We start from the raw sequence: 23378 nt of genomic DNA on the forward strand, positions 1-23378 counted from the left end.
GTGAAACTAATAAAAATATTGAAAAGAAGAACAAAGTTTTTGCGCCTTGTTTTTTAAATAAAATCATCGGGTAATTTTGACTCACGGTAGCAGTTACGTATACTTAAAAACAGCGATAGTTGAAAGTTAATATGCAGCGAACGGTCAGGAGATTGCCCACTCCCAAAACCGCCCTTAGGAAGAAGCCCTTGGATAGATTTGGGGACAGAAGCAGTTTTCAAAACAATCAGTGTAAGTGAATACGGCTGCTGTGTATTTATAACTTTAGTAAAAGGCTACTTCTTAAAGATGGTGCTAAGCACTTGATGAAATCGCTAATTGCTACAATTTAAACTTTCGGTCGTGTTTATGCAATTTCTCTCTGTCATCCCTGTTTACGCATGAGTTGCCAAAGAGTTTTCAGGAACTCTTAAGCATCATTTGAAGACAATGAATGGCGCTGACGAATTCGGTGACTTAAATGCGTTATTTTGTGAGATTTGTGTACCATTTCGACCCAGCAGGGCACAGAAACGGTGACAGTGGGGGACATTTTTCACACTGTGGTTAAGTGAGTCATGTACCCATTTGGAGAGCGACGATTAAAAGTTTATTTTAAGGGTGAATTTATTGCTTTTATTTTGACAACCATCTCCGTTGGGCATAAAACTAGTGCGTTGTGAAAAATGTTGCTAAGCTCCTTTCAAGAAGTTCTCTAAAATGTTTATCTTTCCTTTTACCTCGTTGTTTTCTTATGTGCTTGTTTTCTTTACACTCGGTAGTTTCGGGAGAGTCGACTGACGCATCGCACTGCGATATGCTCTTTGTAACGAAAGGAAGGCTGTTTGCTATCCAATAAATTTGTTCATTAAGTTGCCTTCGGGTACAAATATCTGTTCTTCTCCATCGCCAGTGTTCATGCACAGATGTGTGTTAAGAATACAGTCGTAGTAGTGGTAATATTTTGCTGAGGAAGAGTCAAAGAGAATATTATTAAAGTGCCTTACAAAGAGCAGCGATGTGAATGACAATAGAGTTGTTAGGACTTGATGACAATTCTTTACTAGTATGGATGCTATAAAATTTATTGACATTTACACTTAATGCTTGAATTAGAAAGACTTGAGTGGGAATGTTCATTTTTAGCAGGAAGAGTTTATAGGGGGGGGGGGGGGTGGAGGGGCGGCGTGGCACGAATGATGCTATTTGGAATCAAACTTTAATAATATATAACTTTCTGTGAATCTTCGAATATAGTTTTCTCTGGGATTTATAAATTCCTGATTCTAGACTGTACCCTGGGGCAGGAATGGTAATCTGTTTTCTTTTCGCCAGTTGACTCCTGCATTGCTACCAGAGTCTATAGACAGTGATGCCCATTGAAGATAAGGCATAGAATTAACCCTAACCTCACTATCTTTACTATTATTCACAGACAAGCTATACACGCAGAGCAATAAATTCAAGTTTGTGTGTTTATCGTGTCTGATGTGAATTCTCAAGAAAAAACGAAGGTAATTCTCTATATGAAAATTAGAGAAAGAGACAGAGAGATTAACAACTTACAATTTCTTTGTCGGAAGTATTAATATGACCAAATGATGCAAATAATGCAAGCTTTATGTGCCAAAAAAAAAAAAAAAAAAATCAATTTCATTCGTACTTCCCCTCGGCTTCTTCAACGGACAATTTATTCCAGTACATAATTTGGATCACCCCTGCTCAAGGTAAACTTCATGAGATTTAGTTTTTTGTTGCTCTTTAACATTTCATATTTATGCTTCCTTATTCTCGTCTCTCCTACTAGTGAAAATATACCTTCCTCGTTCATATTACGGATTCAGGGTCTTATACCTGTATACCTCAATCAGGTCCCCACCCCTAAGATATCCAGCACCACCACCACGCCTGCAGACTTCCCCTTCTTACTTGTAAGCAGTTCATGTAGATATCGGTTAGCACCCCTCACCAAGCTGATTGCCATTCTTTGAACTCTGTCTAGAAGCTCTATGAATCTTTTTAAACGTGGCCTCTATACCTGAATATCATATTCTAATAATTCTTCAAGCAGTTCAAAACATAACTTGATTCTGGTCATTAACCATCCTTCGTACCTTTAAATCTTCAGAATCAGTAGAAGATAGCCGGCCACATCACCTATAACCGTTGGTTGTATCGTAATATGAAAAAGATACTATATTCTTCTATTATCATTTTTTTTATTCAAAATCATTCATTATTAACACTTATCTGTTTGTATAGAATCGTGAATTTTCCTTCATACATCTTAGAAATACGAAGCATTTATACTTTTTTTAACTGTAGCGAAAACTAAAAAAAAAAAAAAAAACAAGGAAAAGTTTAGAAATTACACTGTGTTACATTTCGACGCGTTCGTTTTTTTATGTAATAATTTTTGGACTAATAATATTTTAAAGCAGAAGCCTCAAACTACGTAAAATTCAAATTGTAACATTAGTTAGTGTACTTACATCATTACTACATAGTTGAATGTTTTAGGGAAACAGAAGTTTGTACGTTGGCATCATTCCCCATGAGATAAGATAAATAGCCTCTAAACAGTGTTGTTTGAGTGGTGGTACCCAAATAAAAATAAGTACAGTAATAGTAGTAGTCTTCCCTAATGGGGAAACATTACTTATTTGAAGTATAAGTAGAACAACTCGTTGTTCTCCTTATACTTCAAAAGGAAAACTTTGGTGGAAAAATACTTTACTGCATATATTTGAAACACAAATACTAAACAAAATATCGGTGCAAAACGTAGTTTTTACTCATCGTATAACACTGATAATGCGTCATCACTAATGTCATGGTCTGAACTTTCTTTCTTCAAAGAGTGCATCATCTTCATTGCCATCAAGGACATTGCTGATTCCGCATTTCTTGAAAGGTGGGGAAACTGTCTCGTGTTTCACTAACTCCCACCAATCTTTCACCCAATCGCACAACTAAGCAATGATTGGTCTTTTCATTCTTCCTGTTGGTGCCAAATCGTGATTTGGGGCGAACATCTTTTTTGTCCACTCCTCGCTCATGAATATTTTAGAGTTTGTTAATTGAGATGTTCAATGGCGATAGTTAGCTACGACCTCCTGGAATTACAGCTAACTCCGTATTTAATTCAGAAATTGTCCTTTTTATTTATTGCCTTTGGTACGAGTAATGCGAAATAGCCACACAATGAAGGAGGCTAGCTTTCGTAGAAAGCCACCAGGCGGTTTTTACCATACTGTTACTAACCACGACTGAAGATAATGACATCATTATATGCACCTAGTATGCCCCAGGACCATAAGAAACAAGGAAATTTTAGGCTACATTTTTTTAAAAAAAAGTGCTTCTCATGGTCCGGGCAACACCCTCATCATACCAAGCCAGGTTCCTCTCCCTGGAATTCTGGATCTTGAAATGGCTAAATAGGGTTGCTGGGCTAACACCTACAATCTCAAAATCTGTTCTGGTCACCAATCTTAATACGCTTCCTTGGAGGTATCACATCATCTCTAGGAACCTTCTTACCCTCTCTCAGCTTCTATCCGGAAAACTGAAGTCACCCGATATTTGGGATATCATCGCCAGACCGTCCGACAGTAGAAGATGCCAGTCCAACACCTCCCCATACAGGTCGAAGCTGCGTAGCATGTCCTCCTTGGACAACATGTTTCCACACAACTCCTTCCAAATATTTAACAGATTAGCCATAGACGCTGAGAAACTTTGCAAGGACAGAACCTACAGATCTTCCATTCTTGCAGACATGTATGCCTTAGTCAAGCTCTAGGTGGACTCTCTGTGATACCGCAATATCCACGCTTCGATGTATCCGGATGCACTTTTATTTGTTGTAACTTTATGTTTTTGTACTTGTTGTAACTTTATGTTTTTGTATTTCTTATAACTTTATGTTTTTGTATCTTCACCAGTGGCTGTTTAAGGCCGTATATTGTATCTGGCTCTGTATGCAATGCATATGTCTGTATTTTATGTTTTTTTCTCTGTATATAACTCATGTCCTCTAGCTGCATGGCTGTAAAAGGACAGTTCTTCGGAAATAAATTGATATTAATAATAATAATAATAATAACACAATAATTGCTAGAGTACCATCTGAACCTTCCACCTTTCGTTCTACTATTGTGCCAATTGCCTGAAGCTGGGGGGGGGGGGACGTATTACCTCGACCAGATAACTACTCAAAATTCTAACTATGAAATGCTTGTGGGCAGATTTTTAATTCTTTTCTAAATAATTTCGACACGCTACAGAAAAAAAATCGGCTGACCTTAAGTATCTAAATGCGACGAGCTTTTGAATTATGTCCAGTTTGTTAGGAATTATTGAAAAATTCAGATTTCTGTTCATAGAGAGACAGAAAGATGAAGAATTTTATTACTCATGTGTTACGCGTATTAAGAAAATTTGTCGAGAAGGTGTCACTGAGGTGTAAGCCTACACCTCAGTGACACCGGTTTGTTTGTTATTTAAACTGAAGTCCCTTCCGGTGTAAGTAAACGGGCGCAATTTACACAATTAGTGTAAATTTAATGTTCAAATTAATGTTAAATGAAAGGGATAGAGAGCTATTTTTCACAAGCTAAGAAAGGTAACTCTTCAGATAATCTCTCTGAGACTATTTGAACTTGCTACCAAACTGTTCAAATCAATGTTACCTTTTGGAAATAGTTAACTTAAGCAGCCGGGTGGAGTCTGTCTAATAATTTCCCCAATTCTTCTTTAGTTGTTTGCTGGTTGCAGGGGATGATTGCAGTTCCTATTCGAAGTAGAGAATTCACAAAGGTCGCAAGCATAGGGATGCCTTAGGGCGATAATAAGCCTATGTTTGGTATTTTAATTATTTAGAGGAGAGGGCAAAACTCCGTCTTGCATACACCAAACTGAAGCCTCAAGAGGGATTTAGTATACCAATAAAACACCTTGTTCTGACACAATGTAAGCATAGTGGAAGTTGAGCAACGACATAGGTTACGTGCATATCTCTTCATAAAATAGGCATAATTTTTTTCCTTTTTTTATATATATATATGGATGAGATCCTTATTTGATGTTTTGATGCAGGAGACTTCGGATTTCAAACTAAACAAAGCCCAAGAAATTGTATCACATATATTAAAACCGGGTGTTTCATTGGCTTCATCCCTCTCCCCACCCCCTGCGTCCAACCCGAGAAGCCACATCATATCTAATTTGCAATGTGATTCTCCGACTGAAAAGACTGAAGATCCTTGCTCTGCGATGTTTTCATTTGCTCTTCTTAAGTTTCGCGTATTATTTAAAGCAGTGCCTACGTGTGTTGTAATGGAACCAGCGCTAATTAGAGAGTCGGCCGAAAATTACAACAGATGGCCTTACCAGAATGGACATCTGTTTGACGGAACTCTCTGGGAGGTAATAAAAAAAGAAGAAAAAAAAAAGAACTGAATTACTTCACAGAATGAAATTCCAGGATTGAAACAGAGATGGTAGTTTATAGTCAATGACAGTTGTCACCATTATTGGTTTATGCCGCGCTAAAAGAATTACGGGGGCCTGCAAACTGAAACTTGTTCAATCGCGTTTATATTCTAATATGTGATTTGCCACAAATTGGGAAAAATGACGATGGAATTTTTGATTATTTCGTAAATTTTATTTAATTTATCCAAATAAGAAATTTGTACTTTTTATAAAAAAAATTTCCAGTTTTGAGTGGTACAGTGTATTTGAATAATCTGCTTAAATGCCAATAGAAATCTAGGAAAACTCTATAGGCCCTATGAAAATTAAACTAGATAATAATAAAATTTAAGAAATCGAGGCAAATTAACAAGATCATTAAAAAAAACACTAAAAAATTAGTGAAGTAAAAAAATCAAAGTCATGTAATATAATCGATATAAAAATTGATATAAAATCTTTAAAGTTAGTGAAAATCGAAATTATGCCATTTAGCTATAGTCGCATGTTGTAGTTTTAAAATACAGTACGTAGAAAAAGTTCTGGGTCACTTAACTGATCAAGCACAAGTGTAGATTTATTTCAGCTGGTAACTGAAGGCATGAGATGACCTTGCATTAATTACGTCACCATATATTCTTTACTGCACGCATTGTATCTTATACAAGAAAAAAACGAAATAAAAAAAAAAGACTTGAGAATACAATAAAACTCCTTACTCTAAGGATCAAAAGATTCCAGCCTTATGGAAAATATTGTACTGTAATGCTTTCGTATGCACAAAAGGCATTACGAAATAATGAGGGCCCATTTTTCTGCAAGTAGATAATCTCGTTATACGAATTCTTTCTGAATCCAGTAAGACTACGCTGGAGATTTATTTTTTATTTCTGTGGCAGAGTGGAAGTGCTGCTTTTTTTATGTTTAAAAAGTCTTTCTGTATTGCGATCTGCAATAATAATCATCTTTATTACACAAGGCTAAATATCTCCCACCAATTATTTATTTTGGAAGGAAAAGGAAAGCTGATGATATCGGTAAATTGATACGTGATCTAGGGATTGGATCCCGGGATCGCGGTTGATTTTTGCTGCTGGATTTATCCCGGGAAATTTACTTTATCCCGGGATTTCCCGGTCTGAATTACTAACTTTAATAATCAATACTAACAGTCTTACACACACACATTATAAATATATATATATATGATCATCGTGCGCTGGCAAGATAAATAGTTCCTTCATAATTCGAGATATCGTCAGCAATAAAGATGTGTATTATTTTAATTTAGAAAAATATTTATTTTCATACATTACATTTGCAATATATAAAGCAGAAAGCGAAAGGCCAGCACTTTCTTACATTTCTCTGTAATGTCATCGTCGTCATTTCTCGAGTCTCGACTCTTCTCGATTATACGTGTCATTTGTCCTAGAAAGATCCTCTTGCAGTTAAGCCGCTTTATATATATTTTATTGTTTTAATATTTTGTGACGATGGAGAGATCAAAAACATTCGTCTGGCAGTACTTCATTAAATGTAGTAATAATGAAGAAGCAAAGTGTAGTCATTGTGGTGCAGTACTGAAATGTAGAGGTTTTTCTACAAGTGGCTTGCTTCGGCATTTAAAAACTAAACATTGTATTGAGAAGCCTACGTCGGCAAATGATTGTAACCTCAAACATTCTGCAGGGAATGAATCTGTAGAAAGCTCTTCGAAATGTTTAAAAAGTGTTCATCCTCAGCCAACATTGTTTAGTTTTTTAAAGAAAGACACAAAAGAAGAAATCATTGCAAAGCTTGTAGCTGTAGATGGATTTCCTATCAGTGCCATATGTAAAAGTGAATTTATTCAGCAAGCATTCAGTGAAAAAGGTTTGCTTCTTCCTAAAAATCCCAATCATGTTATGCAATTAGTATAATATTATAAAAGAAAATAAAATAAAAGAAATCGAACAATCATTAAAAAATGGTAAGAGATTCAGCCTTTCTCTAGACGAATATTTGTCGCTTAAAAACAAACGTTATTTAAATATCAATGTTCATCAAGATACAGACAAATTTTGGAATCTAGGAATGATTGATATTAATGGTAGAATAAACGCCGAAGAAATGGTTGAAGAAGAAAAACAGAAGTTTTATTGGAGTTCAAATTATCAATAGAGCATCGTATAGTTGCATGCGTAACGGATGGGGCGAATGTTATAGTGAAATTCGGACAGTTGATAGATTGTGAACATCAGCTTTGCTATGCCCACGGTATACACCTTGCAATATGTGACGTTCTATACAAGAGACGGAATGATTCGAAGGTGTAATTGAGGTACAAACAACTGAAGACAGCGAGGAAGATTTAGAAGAGGATGAAACGGAAAATTACGATTCAAATCTAAGCTTCGAAAACAATCCTGATAAGGAACAAAAATGTGATTTCAGAGATGACCTATTCTCCGGTGCATTAAACATAGCTAATATTATTAATAAAGTTAGAACGATTGTGCGAATGATTCGAAAGTCTCCCTTGAAAAATGATACTCTTCAGAATTATGTTAAATCTTCATTCAAGCAAGAAAATTTAAGCCTAGTACTCGATTCTAAAACTAGATGGAACAGTTTGGTAACCATGTTAGAACGATTCTTACAGTCAAAATCACAAATTTAAAAAAAGAATGATTGACTATAACATGAAAAATCCAATATGTCAAGCAGAGTATACAGCTCTTAATGACCTCGTACGTGCGTTGAAACCCGTCGAAATCGGATGGCAAAACCTTTGCAGTCGTGATGCGACACTTCTTACTGCAGAGGGAGTTTTTTCTTTCATCATACAAGAACTTTCTGAGCAAAATTCTATCTTTTCGAGAAAAGTTCAGGAAACACTAATTTTAAGGATAAACGAGAGAAGTCAAAAAGCTTTGGTTGGATTATTGAAGTATATAAAAACTGGAAAAACGTATTATAAAAGAAATAGAAAAATAGTAGAAACCGAGAACCATTTCCAAGCAAGTCAGCCTTGTTGGTTACAGCAAAACGAATAATAACTCGTCTCGACACTCTCGCATCCATACCACCAATAAGTGTAGAAGCTGAAAGGTCCTTTTCGGCTGCAGGACTATTTTAACCAAACTTAGAACTAGACTCAGTGAGAGCGAAAGACAGCAGACGCTTTGTGAGAAATTGGCGCGTCAAATCAAAAAAACAAACTGAATGTGTTTCTAAAGACCCTCAACATGAAGCCGAAGGTCAATCACTTGCAAAGAATATATCCAAGGAGTTCGAAATCTTTGAGGCAACTGGTGAAAACACAACAAATGTATTAAAATTAATGGACACTCTCGTATCCATACCACCAATAAGTGTAGAAGCTGAAAGGTCCTTTTCGGCTGCAGGACTATTTTAACCAAACTTAGAACTAGACTCAGCGATAAAAGTGTAAATTGGCTGTGTTTCTTACGTTCATTTTACATGTCAATTGCCAAATCAGTTTCAAAATAAACTAAAGTGAAATAAATTTTTGTTTAACAATGTAGTCACTAGTCTGTCAAGGTTTAAAAAGAACATGTTAAGTTTCTGAAAACTAAGTTTTGATTCGTTTCAATTTGTAGTTTATATATATATATTTTTTTTTTATTTTTTATTTTATTTTATTTTATTATATTTTATTAATAACAAGATACACAACAGGTAACCATTAACAGTGTATCTGAGATCAGATCAATAAACATAATAACAATAATATGAAATCCAACAGGACGATAAACATTGATATAGATTCAAACAATAAAAGCATATGTACAAAAGAGGATTGTATTAAGTTAAGTTACCGGTAAAACAAGTAATAATTAATCCGTTAGAGAATAGAAAAATAATATAACAAATAAAAAGCTACAATAATTAGATGTGAGCTAGTCACTTTGCAGTTTAAATGAAGAGGCAAACTTGTGGATGGAGTTCATCAGTGATTGGGAGTTGTCAAAGAAGTCAATGCGAGAGTCATTTGCTGATTTGCTGATTCTGTTCAGTGGACTGAACTTCATTAAATCCGTGTTGGCAGAGTCAAGGCGAAACGGTGTAAGGTTCCTGACTTGTCTACAAGGAGCATTGAAGTTTATTTTACTCAGGATATCAGATGCTTCGTAAATTCCAGTGATTACTTTGGCTAGAAGGGCGATGTCAGCAGTAACTCTTCTAGTGCACAGAGGCCTCAGATGAAAGTAATCACACAGCGATTCATAATACACTGAGTGATAGAATAGAGGATTGCGGTACGTGAGGTAACGGACAAAGTTTTTTTGCACTGCTTCAATTTTGTTAGTTAAAGTCTTTGTGTGAGGATTCCAGATGGGTGAACTGAATTCAAGGATTGGCAGAACAATAGTTTTATAGAGGATAACCGCATATCTGTAGCTTTTGAACTTGTATGTGTTCCGTTTGATGAATCCCAGTGTTTTGAATGCTTTGCTGGTGATTTTAAGGACATGGGCATCGAATTTAGCACTGCTGGAAAAGAGAATCCCTAAGTCGTTAACTTGGTCACACCTTTCGATGATCACAGAGTTAATACTATACTCCGTATTCATTAGTTGTGGAGATCTGCAAGATGAGAAAGAGATTACTTTGCACTTCGAGGGGTTAGCAGACAAGCCATTCAGAGATAGCCACAGAGAGAATTTATTGAGAGCAGATTGAAGCTGTTGAGAATCGGTAGTCTCCTTCACTGCTGAGTAGATCTTAAGATCATCTGCATAGAGAGCAACTTGAACATTGGAGGTGTACATGAAAGAAGGAAGATCATTTACGAAAACAATGAAGAGAAGAGGACCTAAGGGAGAGCCTTGTGGTACTCCGCTTAGTGGTATAAAACAGTCTGAGTTCACTTGATCTATGATAACGCTCAAGGAACGATGCGTAATATAGCTGCGTAGCCATGAGAGCAAAGGGTCACGGATACCATATAGCTTAAGTTTTTCCAGAAGTTGTTCGTGCGGGACTTTATCAAATGCCTTGGATATGTCTGTGTAGACTGCATCAACTTGTAGGTGGTTATCAAGAGCTTCCGAGGTGTATTGCCAGAAAGGAAGTAAATTTGTGACTACTGACTTGCCACTGCAGAAACCATGTTGATTCTGATCAATAAAAGGCTTGAAGAATTCGAAGAGATGTTTGTGCACTGCTGTGTCGAAGAGTTTAGCCAGGCTGTTTTGCAAGGTTATGGGTCTGTAATCGCATACGTCATTTTTATCACCTTTTTTGAAAATAGGAACTATATTGACCTGCTTAAAGTGCTTAGGATACTTCCCCAGCCTGAGAGACAGGTTGAAGATCCGCAGTATGAGGGGTTTCAATGTAGTGACAGTCCTTTTCCAAAATAAGCCTGGAATGTCATCTGGGCCTCTAGTATATTCATTTCTCATGCTTTTTAATGCCGAATTTAAATCTTCATCAGTGATAAAGAGATTAATGAGGATATCATCTTTAACAGGTGTGAAGTCAGGAAATGAGGCAGGTCTCAATGTATCATTTGTTTGAATTCTAGAAAAGTGTTTGGCAAACTCTTGAGCAATACTGAATTCGTCAGATAAGAGAATTCCATCTGCGTTACGGAGTTGTAACTTTCTACTGGTAATGTTCTTATGCTTCATGAAATTCCAGAATGGTTTGATATCTCTGTGAGTAAGCAGACTATCCTGAACTGACTCTGTATACATGTTGTAGGAGTTTAATATGAGAGTTTTCACTTCTTTGCGGAGTTGGCTGAATATTTCATAGTATTGACTGTCACCTGTTTGCTTATACTTGTTTCTGTAGAATTCTTTGGATTTAATTTTACGTATTAGTTCACTGTTATACCAGTGCGGGTAGGTAGAGCGTGCGGTAAGATAGGATTGAGGAACAATGTCAGATATAACTGAATGGACACAGTTAATCAGGTTGTTGGTGAGCACATCGATGTCATCCATAGCGTCAGCGAGCTGCTTGTCTACGTTTCTTAGAGCTAGGATATATATATATATATATATATATATATATGTGTGTGTGTGTGTGTGTGTGTGTGTGTGTGTGTGTGTGTGAATAAATAAAATGCTGTGAAATTTTCAGTTTTAATTCCACCTACAATAATCCCGGAAAAAGAACATTTTTATCCCGGATCCCGGGATTACCGAAATCCGGGAAAAAGACAATCCCTAACGTGATCTCTCTCGCTCTCTCTCTCTTCATTATGCAAATACGAATAAGTATATAAATAAGTGAAAGACTAGAATTATTATAATGAAAGCAATAAACCTTATAAGAGAGCAATATTTCTCTATGTTCGAAAGCTGGATGGTGATAGAAGTTTTCTAAGTATTTAGAGATGATAAGTATTGCTGAAGTAAAGAATGTTGTGTACTTAGGACGTTTCCAGCGGGATCAGGAGACCAGGAGATAGCAGACAATAACGTCGGGAATCATGTATACCCGCAAATATCGCTGTTTAGCCCTATAGACAGGGGTACTTTCAAGATGACAATGTGACCATCCAGCGCGCCAAATTGTTAAAAAAAGAATGTGGTTCTTCGAGGAGCACGAGGAACACTTCAAACACTTACCCTGACCAACCCAATCCCAGGATTTTAATCCCATTGATTATTTGTGGGAAGAACTGTAATGACTCGTTCATCAGTACAATCCTCTGCCCACGTTACTCCAGGAACTGACGATAGTTTTGTTAAATGAATTTATTTATATCTAATATTCCTCGTGTTGCTTTTCAACACCTTGTTGATTCCATGTCACATCTTGTCAGAGTAGTGATTTCGGCCAACGACGGATCAGAACGTTATTAGCTCATGATTCGAATAAAGTTGTTTTTAATTTTCTTTTAGGATAGAGCAGAAATACTTGAAAATCGTGCGAAATTGAAAACAGAACTGAAGACAGCTGTGAAGGAGAAAACAGTGAAACATCTCCAGTGAAACTACATCGAGAGAGAGAGAGAGTGAAAAGTTGTGAACTCCGGCGCTTGGTAATGTTAAGTAAAGTCTAAGAAGGGGAACAAAATAAAAGAATAATTCGTTTTCAGTACGTACGATTTGAACTGACAAAGAAACGTATTCGTTCGCTCATTTTCCACCAATGTAAAAGGAATGTTGCTACTATCGTAAAGAAGTGATTAAGGATAACACTGGTATTGCTTTATGAAAAATCAGAAAATTTGACTTCTTGGGATTTAATGAATAAATAGTCAACGACTTCAAATTGTTAAATATAATTCTTGACCGTATAAACCTTCCCAGCCATCTCCAGTTAATGATGAAACTGCTGCAGTTAACTTGCATTTAATCAATTGCTGTGAACCGGTTTTAAAGAGCACAAAATGGATATCATGATTGTTTAAAAAGGCGCACAGGCAACTAAGGCATAGTAGCGTCAGTGTTATAAATTGCGCATATTCTATGGCCGGTTTTCTGTTTTGGGAATGAACAAATGGGGTTTAAAAGAGAAGGGAGAGACACCATGTCCCTTGGCTAGGTATCCATTAACTCGTCCACGATACGACAAAAGCTCTTAAAAGTTTCTCCTGTCTGAAGGGGAAATGCTATTCAACATAAGCCAATGACAGGATCGAACTTTCTGCAAAATGCTTTTCAGCACAGTGGAGTTCGACGCAAATTCATTATTATTAGAACACAATTTAAAATAAAATTTTAAATAATTTTAAAATAGAATTTATTTATAGTCATCATTTTATTTTTTAGTCATCACCCTAAACCTAGACTGAAGTAATGGTTAGTAAATGACGGTGTACATACACAACACTGAACATAAGACGAAACACGTGGCCGTCCCACGTGTGGTCAACGCTCTTGGCTGATTGTTCGACCGCCGTTGAACCAATCATGGTAGACCAGTGACACCACAGCATGGGAGCACCTAACCATTCACCTGCACGTCTTGCCCCACAATCGTTCCACGTTCGACCTCGGATAGATCTCGATTCTTCTTCGCAGACGCTCCAAACTGTTCGCCACGTTTCATATTTCTTAATTTTTAAAGTTTTTATTAAAATAGGACCAACTTGTTCATCAATTTTTATTACAATATTTTCTATTATGTATAAAAATCAGAAAATAAGTAATATTTCTAGAATTTCTAGAATATTCCATAATATTCCAGAAAGGTGTAGCAGATTCCTAAATGTGGTACAGCGTTGTAGAAAGTGGGAGTATTGTTTCAATATTATAGAAGCTTCTAGATGATTCTAGAGTGTTTTGCAATAATATAACTCCTCTGAGTGTGTGGTCGTTCCGGAGTATAAACAGAATATTTATTTATTTAAATTGAGTAAGAGCAGCAACTTATAAAATCGAACACCCGTCAGAAAGAAAGAGTGTTTGGTGTACGTTTTCTGCGTTTCTTGATAAAAATATCAAGAAATAAAGAACTGAGTGTTGAAAAAAGAAGTGCTATTATAACTCTGTATAAAGATATTTGTTCCATGGAAAAAAATTAGGTGTTTCTTTTAAAGGAGTACAAACTATCATTCGACGATTCAAGGAGACTGGCAGTTTAAAGGACAGACCACAATCAGGACGATCACGGATAACGATTGAAGATAAGACCATAACACTGATTTCTAAAAGCAATCGACGACTTACTCCACCTGAAATTCGAGCTGACTTCAACAGAAACTCCCATCTCTACGTTCACTGCAAAATTTCGTCTTCAACAAGCAGCGCTTCGTGATCGTGTAGCGGTCCGTAAACCCTTATTAAAACCGGAAAATCGAAAGAAAGAAAGAAAATCGAAAGGTTCGATTGGGCTAAGAGTCATCAACATTGGACAGTTGAAAAGTGGAAAAACGTACTGTGGATGGATGAATTCAATTTTGAAATTTTTTGATCTAATCATAGAGTGGGTCAACGTCAATTCGATACATGACATTTCGTCATATGCGACAGTTTGCTGTATGACAATTTGGTGAAAGACAATTCGTGGCTACGACAGTTTGGTGTGTGACAATTCCGTGTATCACACAGATCAGAAATTATAAATATTTTGGCGACTTAGAAAGGAAGAAAGCGGAAATTGAGAGAAAGAAAAGAGGAAATAATATATTTTTTATCCATTTATTTTGTATAAAAAGCTTCACACCGATCCTTCTCATACACTGCTCTTAACAGTTCTTCCCTCTCCTGTGGAGGATAGGCTCCTTCCATATGGGTAACCCTCTCCCCCTTAACTTCCGTTTTCCCGTTGGAAGTCTTCCTATCACCATCTTCTTTACCATCACCTTTTTTTTTCCAACACTTGAACTATCACCCCACACTCCTTTCCAATAAAAACTTCCAGTTTTGTATTTTTTTAGGGCCCTTCCTGTCACGCTCAGTCGACGTCCAGGGTTCGCCCCAGCCACAGACTTTATTTATACCCTGCCTACCTCGTCGTGGTAGTGGAGGGGTATAATGTATAGTGTTGATGGTCAAGTGGCACCGGGAAGGCCCCTCAACTCCGTATTTGTATACTCTGTGTCGCAGTACAAACCCTATAAAGTCTAGAGGTAGAGTGAGTTTTAGGTCTGTGCAATGTAGTATAGGTAGTGTGAGTTGTGCTGGTCTGTTGTTTTTCCGGTCATTTAGCAGCAGGGACACTTAGTGGGGCTCCACTTTGCCTGTCCAGTGCACGGGAGACAGACCGGGTATAGCAGAGAATAGAAAGGTCTCCTGTGGGGACGAACCCTAGATGACGCCTGAACTTGCCAGGGAGGGCCACAGGACAAAAAAAAAACACTCTGGAAAATGAAAAAGGGAACGGGGGGAGACAGATGAGGATAAAGGTGGATGATAGGAAGATTTTCGACCTGGAAATAGGAAGTAAAAGGGACAGAGGGGGGGCACCCCTGTGGAAGGAGACCATCCTACACAGGGAAACAGTTAAGAACAGGAAAATATTTGCGTTGGTAGAGTCCACCAGGCAAAAAGGTTGGGATGGGAAGCGGGAAAGGAAGACAGGGATCGTAGGGGAGTAAAGTCATAGGGCCAAAGCACCCTATGGGAGAGGAGGAGGAGATCACACTGTGGACAAGCAGTGCCTCTTTGTTAGTAATCGCAAAGCGGCCAGGCCAGCTGAAGCCGAGTTAGAAAATTCCACGTGATGTCGCAGAAGGTGGGGGGACTGACGTCTGCAGGGAAGGGGAGTTCCTGGTAGGTTGCCCCACTGCAGTCTAATTTGGGGGAGCTTGTTAGAACAACACACACACTCTACATGCACTGAACCGAAATTCACACTTGTCATTCTTTCCATTTACACAATTTTAATTTTATATATACAGTATATGCATGCGTATTCTGGGTACAACGGTTAACACTTATAGGACATTCTTAGTCATTTCCCGTTTTCGCACACTTATCCCACTCAATACAGTAACCTGAATAGGGCAGCACACAGATTTTTTTTTTTTTTTTTTTTTTTGCAGGTTTAGTGAACTCATTGGATTCCTGGTAGTGTAGGGGTAACGGAAGGCTCCTCGGTCGGAGGGGGGCCCTAGTGGGACTACCCATCCACTACCACGAGGAGGTAGGCCGGGTTTAGATAAAGTCTCTGCCTGGAGCGAACCCTGACGTCGACTGAGCTTGCGAGGAAATCCCATAAAAAAAAAAAAAAAAACTGAAAGTTTTTATTGAAAAGGAGCGCGGGGTGAGAGTTCGAGTGTTGGAAAAAAAATAAAAGAATAGAGAAAAAAGAAGAAAAATAAAAGAACAAAATAAACAAAATAAAAAAGATAAAGAATGTGTAATTTTCTTTTTTTTTCAATTTCTGCATTCTTCCTTTCTAAGTAGCCAAAATGTTTAATTTCTGATCTGCGTGTGATACACCAAATTGTCGTAGTCACGAATTGTCTTTCACCGAATTTCGCATACAACGAATTGTGCAACGAATTGACGTGATCAAAGCGTAGAGTTTATGTGAGACGATCAATGAATCAAAAATGGTGACACGTTGTTTTAGTACCTACAGTCAAGCGCGGTGGTGATTCCATCACTATCTGGGGCTTCTTTTGTTTTTCTGGAGTCGGCGATATCTTCAAAATTGAAGGAATTTTAAGAAAAGACGTCTATAAAAACATTCTTGAACGTAATTCAATATGATTTGGACTTCAACTTTGTGGAAGAAATTTTATATTACAACGAGACAATGACCCGAAAGTCCCAATGCTGGAACTTTCTAGCAACTAAACGACAGGAGGGCGTGTTGCAAATGATGGTGTGACTATCCCAATCGTTTGGCTTAATCCCAATAGAGCTCTTTCATGCGATCATCTAGAGTCCTAGACCTTCAAGTCCGTGAAGTCTTCCCATCTTCACAAAATATATGGGTAACCTTGCAGATCGCAATGTTAGTCAAACTCACTGTTGTAAATTAATCGCCAGAATGCCATGTGTATGTAAGGTAGCGGTAAAATCTCTTGGAGGACATTTTGATGCAAAATCAGTGTTTGTTAATATTAATCATTTCAATATTTTTTTTTTTTTGTAAATTTTTCAAAGCTTAATAAAAGACGGTAAAATACTTTGCAGTGTGTTTGAAGTTAATTTATATTAAACTTTACATTGTCATAGCTAATTTCAAAAAAATAACGAAAACTGTTATACGCTGTGACTCCAAACTTTTATTAGGCGGGTGTGTGTGATATACATATATGTATATATATACTGTACATATACATATAATGTGTGTATATATGTGCATATGTGCGCATTTTCACAACCGATCATAAAAACATGTGTCTGATTCTATTTATTGAATCTGAAATAATAGCTATGACGTTTTCAATGGTAAAAAAAAAAGAGCACTAGTGTTATCTCGAGTTTTTCGCACAATCATCAAGTAATCACGTCATTCACGTGAACCAGTGGCGTATCATTGTAAGGGAGGGCATGGCGACCATCCAGATATCATCGTGAGGGGGGGGGGGGATGGCGACCAAGTTTTTGAGGTTTTTTTTTTTTTTTTTTTAAACGCCTCCTGCGTTCATTTTCTTTAATTTAGAATTTTTGGTTAGGAGGCATATGCCCTCTCTGCCCACCCCTGAATACGCCCTAGCGGTAAAGCGCGAGGGCGTATGCCCCCTAACCAAAAATTCTAAATTAAAGAAAATGAACGCAGGAGGCGGAACGATCGTCACTAACTGCCTGTTGAAACTCTAATGGGGGGGGTGGGGGGGCTCTTATGATTCCTCCTTTTGTTTATAAGCTCAATGAGAGCATTTTGTCTACTGGAAAACGAGCTTTTTTTTTATTTTTCTCCCCTCTAGAATGGAGGTCGCGCAGTCCGACGGGTCAATACCAACCCCGCTGGGAACCACTACTCAGAATCGTGTGGGCCGTCGTCAGAACATCCTTCGCATCAAATTGCACTTATTTCGGCTAACCTTTTGTAGAGATTTTTACGTGCTTAAGAGTGTTGTCAAGGACCATCTGGATACCCGGTGTGTGCGTGTGTGTGTGTGTGTCCTAATTAGGGTATTTTTTTAAATTTGCTATAGAAAAACATAAAAGTTATTTCAAAGGTTAAGTTCAGATAGTTAAAAAATATTGAAAAATCAGCTGTAAGATTGTATGAGTGAGTAAATAAAACTAAAACCATTCACATAGGAATAGTTTTGATATTATTTACTCACTTATTGATAATGCTACGGTGTGATATATAATGAAACGTTCTGATAACAGACACTCATTCAACCTACAATAATATTTTATACTAAATAATGCCTTATTATCTACCTTAGAATAAAATAATAAATGCTTCATGATGAGTGTCATGAAGGCACTCTTTCGCAATTTTAATTTGGGTACTGGCCATATTTTTCAAGACAACAAATGTCATCAATAACTAGAACTAAAAAAGGAGTATATACATGAAGTAATATTGTACTGCTTATTTATTTTAATTAATAAATAAATTAAATCAAAGAATGGAAGCACAGACGTTTGTATTAGGTTATTATGTAGTTGGTAGTACGTTCCCTAGGAAATTGACTGTACAATTAAAGAGAGAGATGAATAAATAATAATATACGCTACATTTGTAACAGATTCTTGCAAATTGAATTTGCAAGAATCTCTGTTCCATGAGCTTTCCGAAATATCTTACTTTCCCATCATGGCCCTTTACAATGTTTTTGTACTACCAGTCATGGCCTATCCCTCCTGTAATTTGGAGCCTATATACTGACAGAAGAAACAGATGCCGAGAAAGAAATAATATAACGTATTATCATTAATGCTGTACGGTTATTACATCAATGATGTGAAAAATAAATACCACCACTCACCAGTATGGATTTTTTCCCAAAGAGTACCGAACTTATAACTAAAGTTGTAACTTCTAGCATTTATCGGCACAAATTCTCAAAGATCTTTCAATAAAGTAAAATCTTCAAAAATATTTTATTACCGAATTAGAGATATGAGAATATTAACTGTTAATTAATAAACGGAAACCAACAGTTATATTAAAAATAAGAATTAGCAATACATTTCTTTGGTTAAATTAACTGTCCATATATTTTAATCAATCAGTAAATTACCTTCCCAATGATATGCTTTTTGATTTACCCTATCATTTATATCACTTCGTTCAGTTTTTCTGAATTATATAGGAACAGTTAAAGTGGGGGGAGGATCCCACATCTGTAGTTGATCACATACACCCGAAGTTATGAAAATACACATTGAATTCTTTTATCCACTACTAGTAGTAGTAGTAGTAGTAGTAGTAGTAGTAGTAGTAGTGGCACATGATGCAAGAAAGCAAGTGTAGGAGCTTATGCAGCATCAGCCAAAAAAAAAAAAAAAATCATCACGCCATTCCCTCCAAATGCCTGTCCAGTTCCTCCTTAAATTTATTTAACCTATCAACTTCCACAACGACAGATGGAAGTTTGTTCCAGCAATTAACCACCCGCTGGCTAAAGGCAAATTTCCACACATCTATTCTACATCTGTAATTTCTTAATTTGAACTTATGTCCCCGTAGGTTCGTAATCTGAACAAGTGGAAGGATCCCATCAGAATTCAGCGTGCTCAACCCATTCAAGGCCTTATAGACCTCAATCAGATCACCGCGCAGGTGCCTAGTCTCCAGCCACTGCAATTTGCAGAACTTAAGCCTCTCTTGGTAAGAGAATCCCTTCATTCCCCTCACCAATCGTGTTGCTCTTCTCTGTACACGCTCAAGCAAATCTACATCCTTCCTAAAATGAGGCCTCCAGACCTGTACGCAGTACTCAAGGCGTGGCCTGACCATTGCCTTATACAGAGGGACAATCACCTCCTTTTCCCTGCTAGCAAAATTCCTATATATCATTGACAAAACCCCATGACCTGCCCTAGCAGCCTGTCTGCATTGCTCAGAAAACTTCATATCTGACTGCACAATTACTCCCAGGTCTTTTTCATTTTCTACCACCTTAAGTGTAGTACCACACAGTTGGTACGTTTCTCTGGGGTTACTTCTACCCATATGCAGTACTTTGCATTTGTCAAGGTTGAACTTCAGTTGCCACTTCTTAGCCCATCTGCCCAAATTATCTAGATCCTGTTGCAGTAGCACACTGCCATTACTGTCATTAACAACCCTGCCAACCTTTGTGTCATCTGCAAACTTCGACATTAAGCCTGATATACCTTCATCAATATCATTGATAAATACACAAAACAACAGTGGACCCAACACCGAACCCTGTGGGACTCCACTAATAACATTAGTCCATGAAGAGCAGCACCCATTGATTACCACCCTCTGTCTTCTCCCACTTAACCATCCTTTTATCCATTGTAGCAACTTACCCTTAATACCATTCTGCTCCAATTTGTACAGTAGTCTTCCATGCGCAACAGTGTCAAAAGCTTTCCTGAAATCCAAGTATATGATATCAAAATTATTTTTCGCATCCAGTTCCTTTGTGACCACATCATAATAACCAATCAAATTTGTCAGACAAGACTTTCCCTTAACAAACCCATGCTGTGTTTGAATTACTGCTGCAGTCTTGTCTAGATGATCCTGCAATGCATCTTTAACCAGTGACTCCATTATTTTACCCGGAACAGAAGTTAAACTAACTGGTCTGTAATTACTCGTGTCACCCTTCGATCCACCTTTGTGAATTGGGGACACATTTGCACATCTCCAGTCCGTGGGAACCTCCCCTGAGTCCAAGGATGCTCTCATAATTATGGCTAAGGGTTTGCTTAGTTGCTTTGCCGCCTCCTTTAAAATAACTGGATAGATCCCATCCACCCCAGGTGCCTTTCTTATGTTTAACTTCAACAATTTCTCCTCCACTTTGCTCTCAGTTATTACAAAATCATTAAGCACACTGCTACAATTTGATAACCTTCTTCCATTTTCAAACTGTAATAATTCCTCACGTGTGAATGTAGATGCAAAATACTCATTCAGTTTGTTTGCTATCTGAGCAGGATCATCAACAGTCGAACCATCGATGTCAAGTGGACCAATCATATTCAGCCCCTTCCTTTTAGAGTTTATATAAGTAAAGAAATCCTTGCTGTTTTTCTTAGCATCTTTTGCCAAAGATTTCTCGTAATCCGCCTTCGCCTGCCGAACCTCCTTTGTGACCTGATTACAGACTAGCTTATATCTGCCACAGGCTTCTGCGTCACCTGATAATTTATATGCATCCCATGCATTTTTCTTCTCTGTCACGAGTCTCATTAGTTCATTTGATAACCATTTAGGCCTAAACCTTGAACGATATTTCTTAATCGGTATATAAAGTCTAGTAGCTTCCACGATTAATTCCTTGAATGATTACTCTACTGATTCAACTGTTATTGTTGTATTTATAGTATCCTGATTGTCATCTTCGTCTTTGGGATTGTGCAGGCCCTTGTATATTCTGTTACTTTCTTTTTTGTCTCTTATTTATTATTTTTTTCATTGGGTAATCTGAATCTTTTGTGCTTGTACGCAGTTAGCATTATATGTTGTAGTTTGCAACAATTTTGTACGCTTTCTTTTAAACTTTTGCCTTCTTCTGTTGTAAAGTTTTAAATTGTGATGTTATTTCAATTACATCTTCTATATGATACAGCAATTAATTAAATACGTTTAATGCCTTTAAATTCTCTCTTTCATCTTAATTTTAAGAAAAGAAATCCATCTTTTTCTAAACTAAACAAATCATATTTATTTCCACAAGTGGTTTTACGTGAAAGTGATTGAATTACACAGACACGAGTGGACATTAATAAACGAAAAAACACTCGCACACGTGAGGTGCGGAACCAGGCCATGATAATGCATCGGGTCCACTGTAACAAAGCATTACGGAACAACTAACAGACTACCGAAACTTACCTTCCTCACCACAGTGATCGGCTTCCTCGTCGTGGCTGCAACCCTCCGTCCTCATCGCCAGGTGTGCGTGACACCCTGGTAACGGCTCTGAAAGGTCACCTCTCGCTAATGGAGCACGCATCACTTGACTGTCATCCTCCAGAAGGACAGGAGGCGGGAAGAGATACCTCGCCACCTGACTGCTGCTGTCGGATGACCCCGAAAAGGTCACTTCTCCGGGTGCCTTTCTTTCTAAACAACGAGGCTTTGGCCAAAAGTTCTGCGCGCCATCCTTAATGGGTCTGTGAGGGCTGCTGAGAAGACTGTCTATGCAAAAGTCAGTTGGCTTGAGAGGTTTGGCGGGAGTCTGCATGGTCGTCCTCGGCGGGTGGTCCTAATGACCACTGGACGTTCGTCCTGTAGAAATCCTAACGACCATTTGTCGCTTTCCCCTCGCAAGCTGATCTCCAGAAGAGCTCGCCTTCCGACATTAGCACCTCGTAACGCATCCGGAGCTAATCTAAGGAAACATCACATTCATGTGCTGATGTCAAAGCTCCTCCCTCCGCCAGGGGACGGCCCTACTGTCGGCAAGTGCCAGTGCCAGTATATGTGGTAGCACTTGGCCTATTTGCCTAAGTTGCGGACACTCCGACTGCCAACATGTCCCGCCTGATAAATCGCCTTTAAGCGGTGATTAAGGACTGTCAGAAATATGAAATGGGCAATTAAACCCAGCTAGTCACTCCCCTAACTCGTTAGCAACGCTGTAGCTTCAGCGTTTCGCAACCTTTTAAACGAATGTTAATAAACAGGAATTTTTTTTAATCCTTCCCGCCACATCGTACATCATTAGGCAGCTATTTTGGCCCGTGAGGAGGCTCCTCGCGGTTCCAGTCTGTCAGCAATTTAAAACCGCTTACAGTTGGTAATTAATCACTGTTGTCGACCTGCCTGAAACTGTAGCTTCCTTGTTAGTGCGTTCTTAATTGGCCTGTCCCTCGTTCTTTACTCGAGCGAGGTTCATCCTACTCTCCCTGTTTCCTTCGCCTTTTCACCGCCGTCCTGGCTTTCTCCTTCTGCCGCCACCAAATGAGACCCGTGCCGACATCATCGAAGTGCGAAAAGGCATCTGCTCCAGAAAGGGGGGAAAAATGAATAAAAATAAAAAAAAAAAAGTCGGGTTACTATAGTAACGGATGTCTTTTCTAGAAATTAGATAAAATATGGGAGTCCGGCAAATCCCATTGAAACACTACGTCCGGCCGAGCTGCATCTTCTTCTGATTTCTATAACGTGCCTTATTGGTTGAATACCATCGAGGCCAAGAAAGGTTTAATTTTTAACTAGGAAACCTGGTGGAGTGGATATTTTTAATTGCCATAAAAGAGAGCCTCAGTTCTTTTCCATAAAAGTGAAATTGGGTTATCGAGTGGTCATTAAAATTTGAAGTTGCTTTCGTTCTTGCATATCCTTCTAATTCTGTTCTTATATACTATCTTATTTCTTTGTAATTGAAATAAGCTACAGAATCATTGAAGTTTCAGTTTGTTACGAAAGAATTAAGACCAGTC

The 23378-nt window shown here is 37.9% G+C and overlaps 1 protein-coding gene across 1 annotated transcript in view; it reads right to left on the reverse strand.

Annotated features, from left to right (window-relative positions):
• Positions 1-22389, reverse strand: part of LOC150089859 (homeobox protein HMX3-like) — a 41688-nt gene extending 19299 nt beyond the window's left edge. Inside the window, exon 1 of the mRNA XM_090368866.1 lies at positions 21826-22389. Coding sequence (XP_090224992.1) covers positions 21826-22177 — 352 coding nt within the window. The 5' untranslated portion in view covers positions 22178-22389. The remainder of the gene's footprint in view (positions 1-21825) is intronic.
• Between the last annotated feature and the right edge of the window lie 989 nt (positions 22390-23378).

Source organism: Mastigoproctus giganteus, chromosome 2 (assembly GCF_048544385.1).
Source record: "Mastigoproctus giganteus isolate SK-2022 chromosome 2, ASM4854438v1, whole genome shotgun sequence".
NCBI lineage: Eukaryota > Metazoa > Arthropoda > Arachnida > Uropygi > Thelyphonidae > Mastigoproctus > Mastigoproctus giganteus.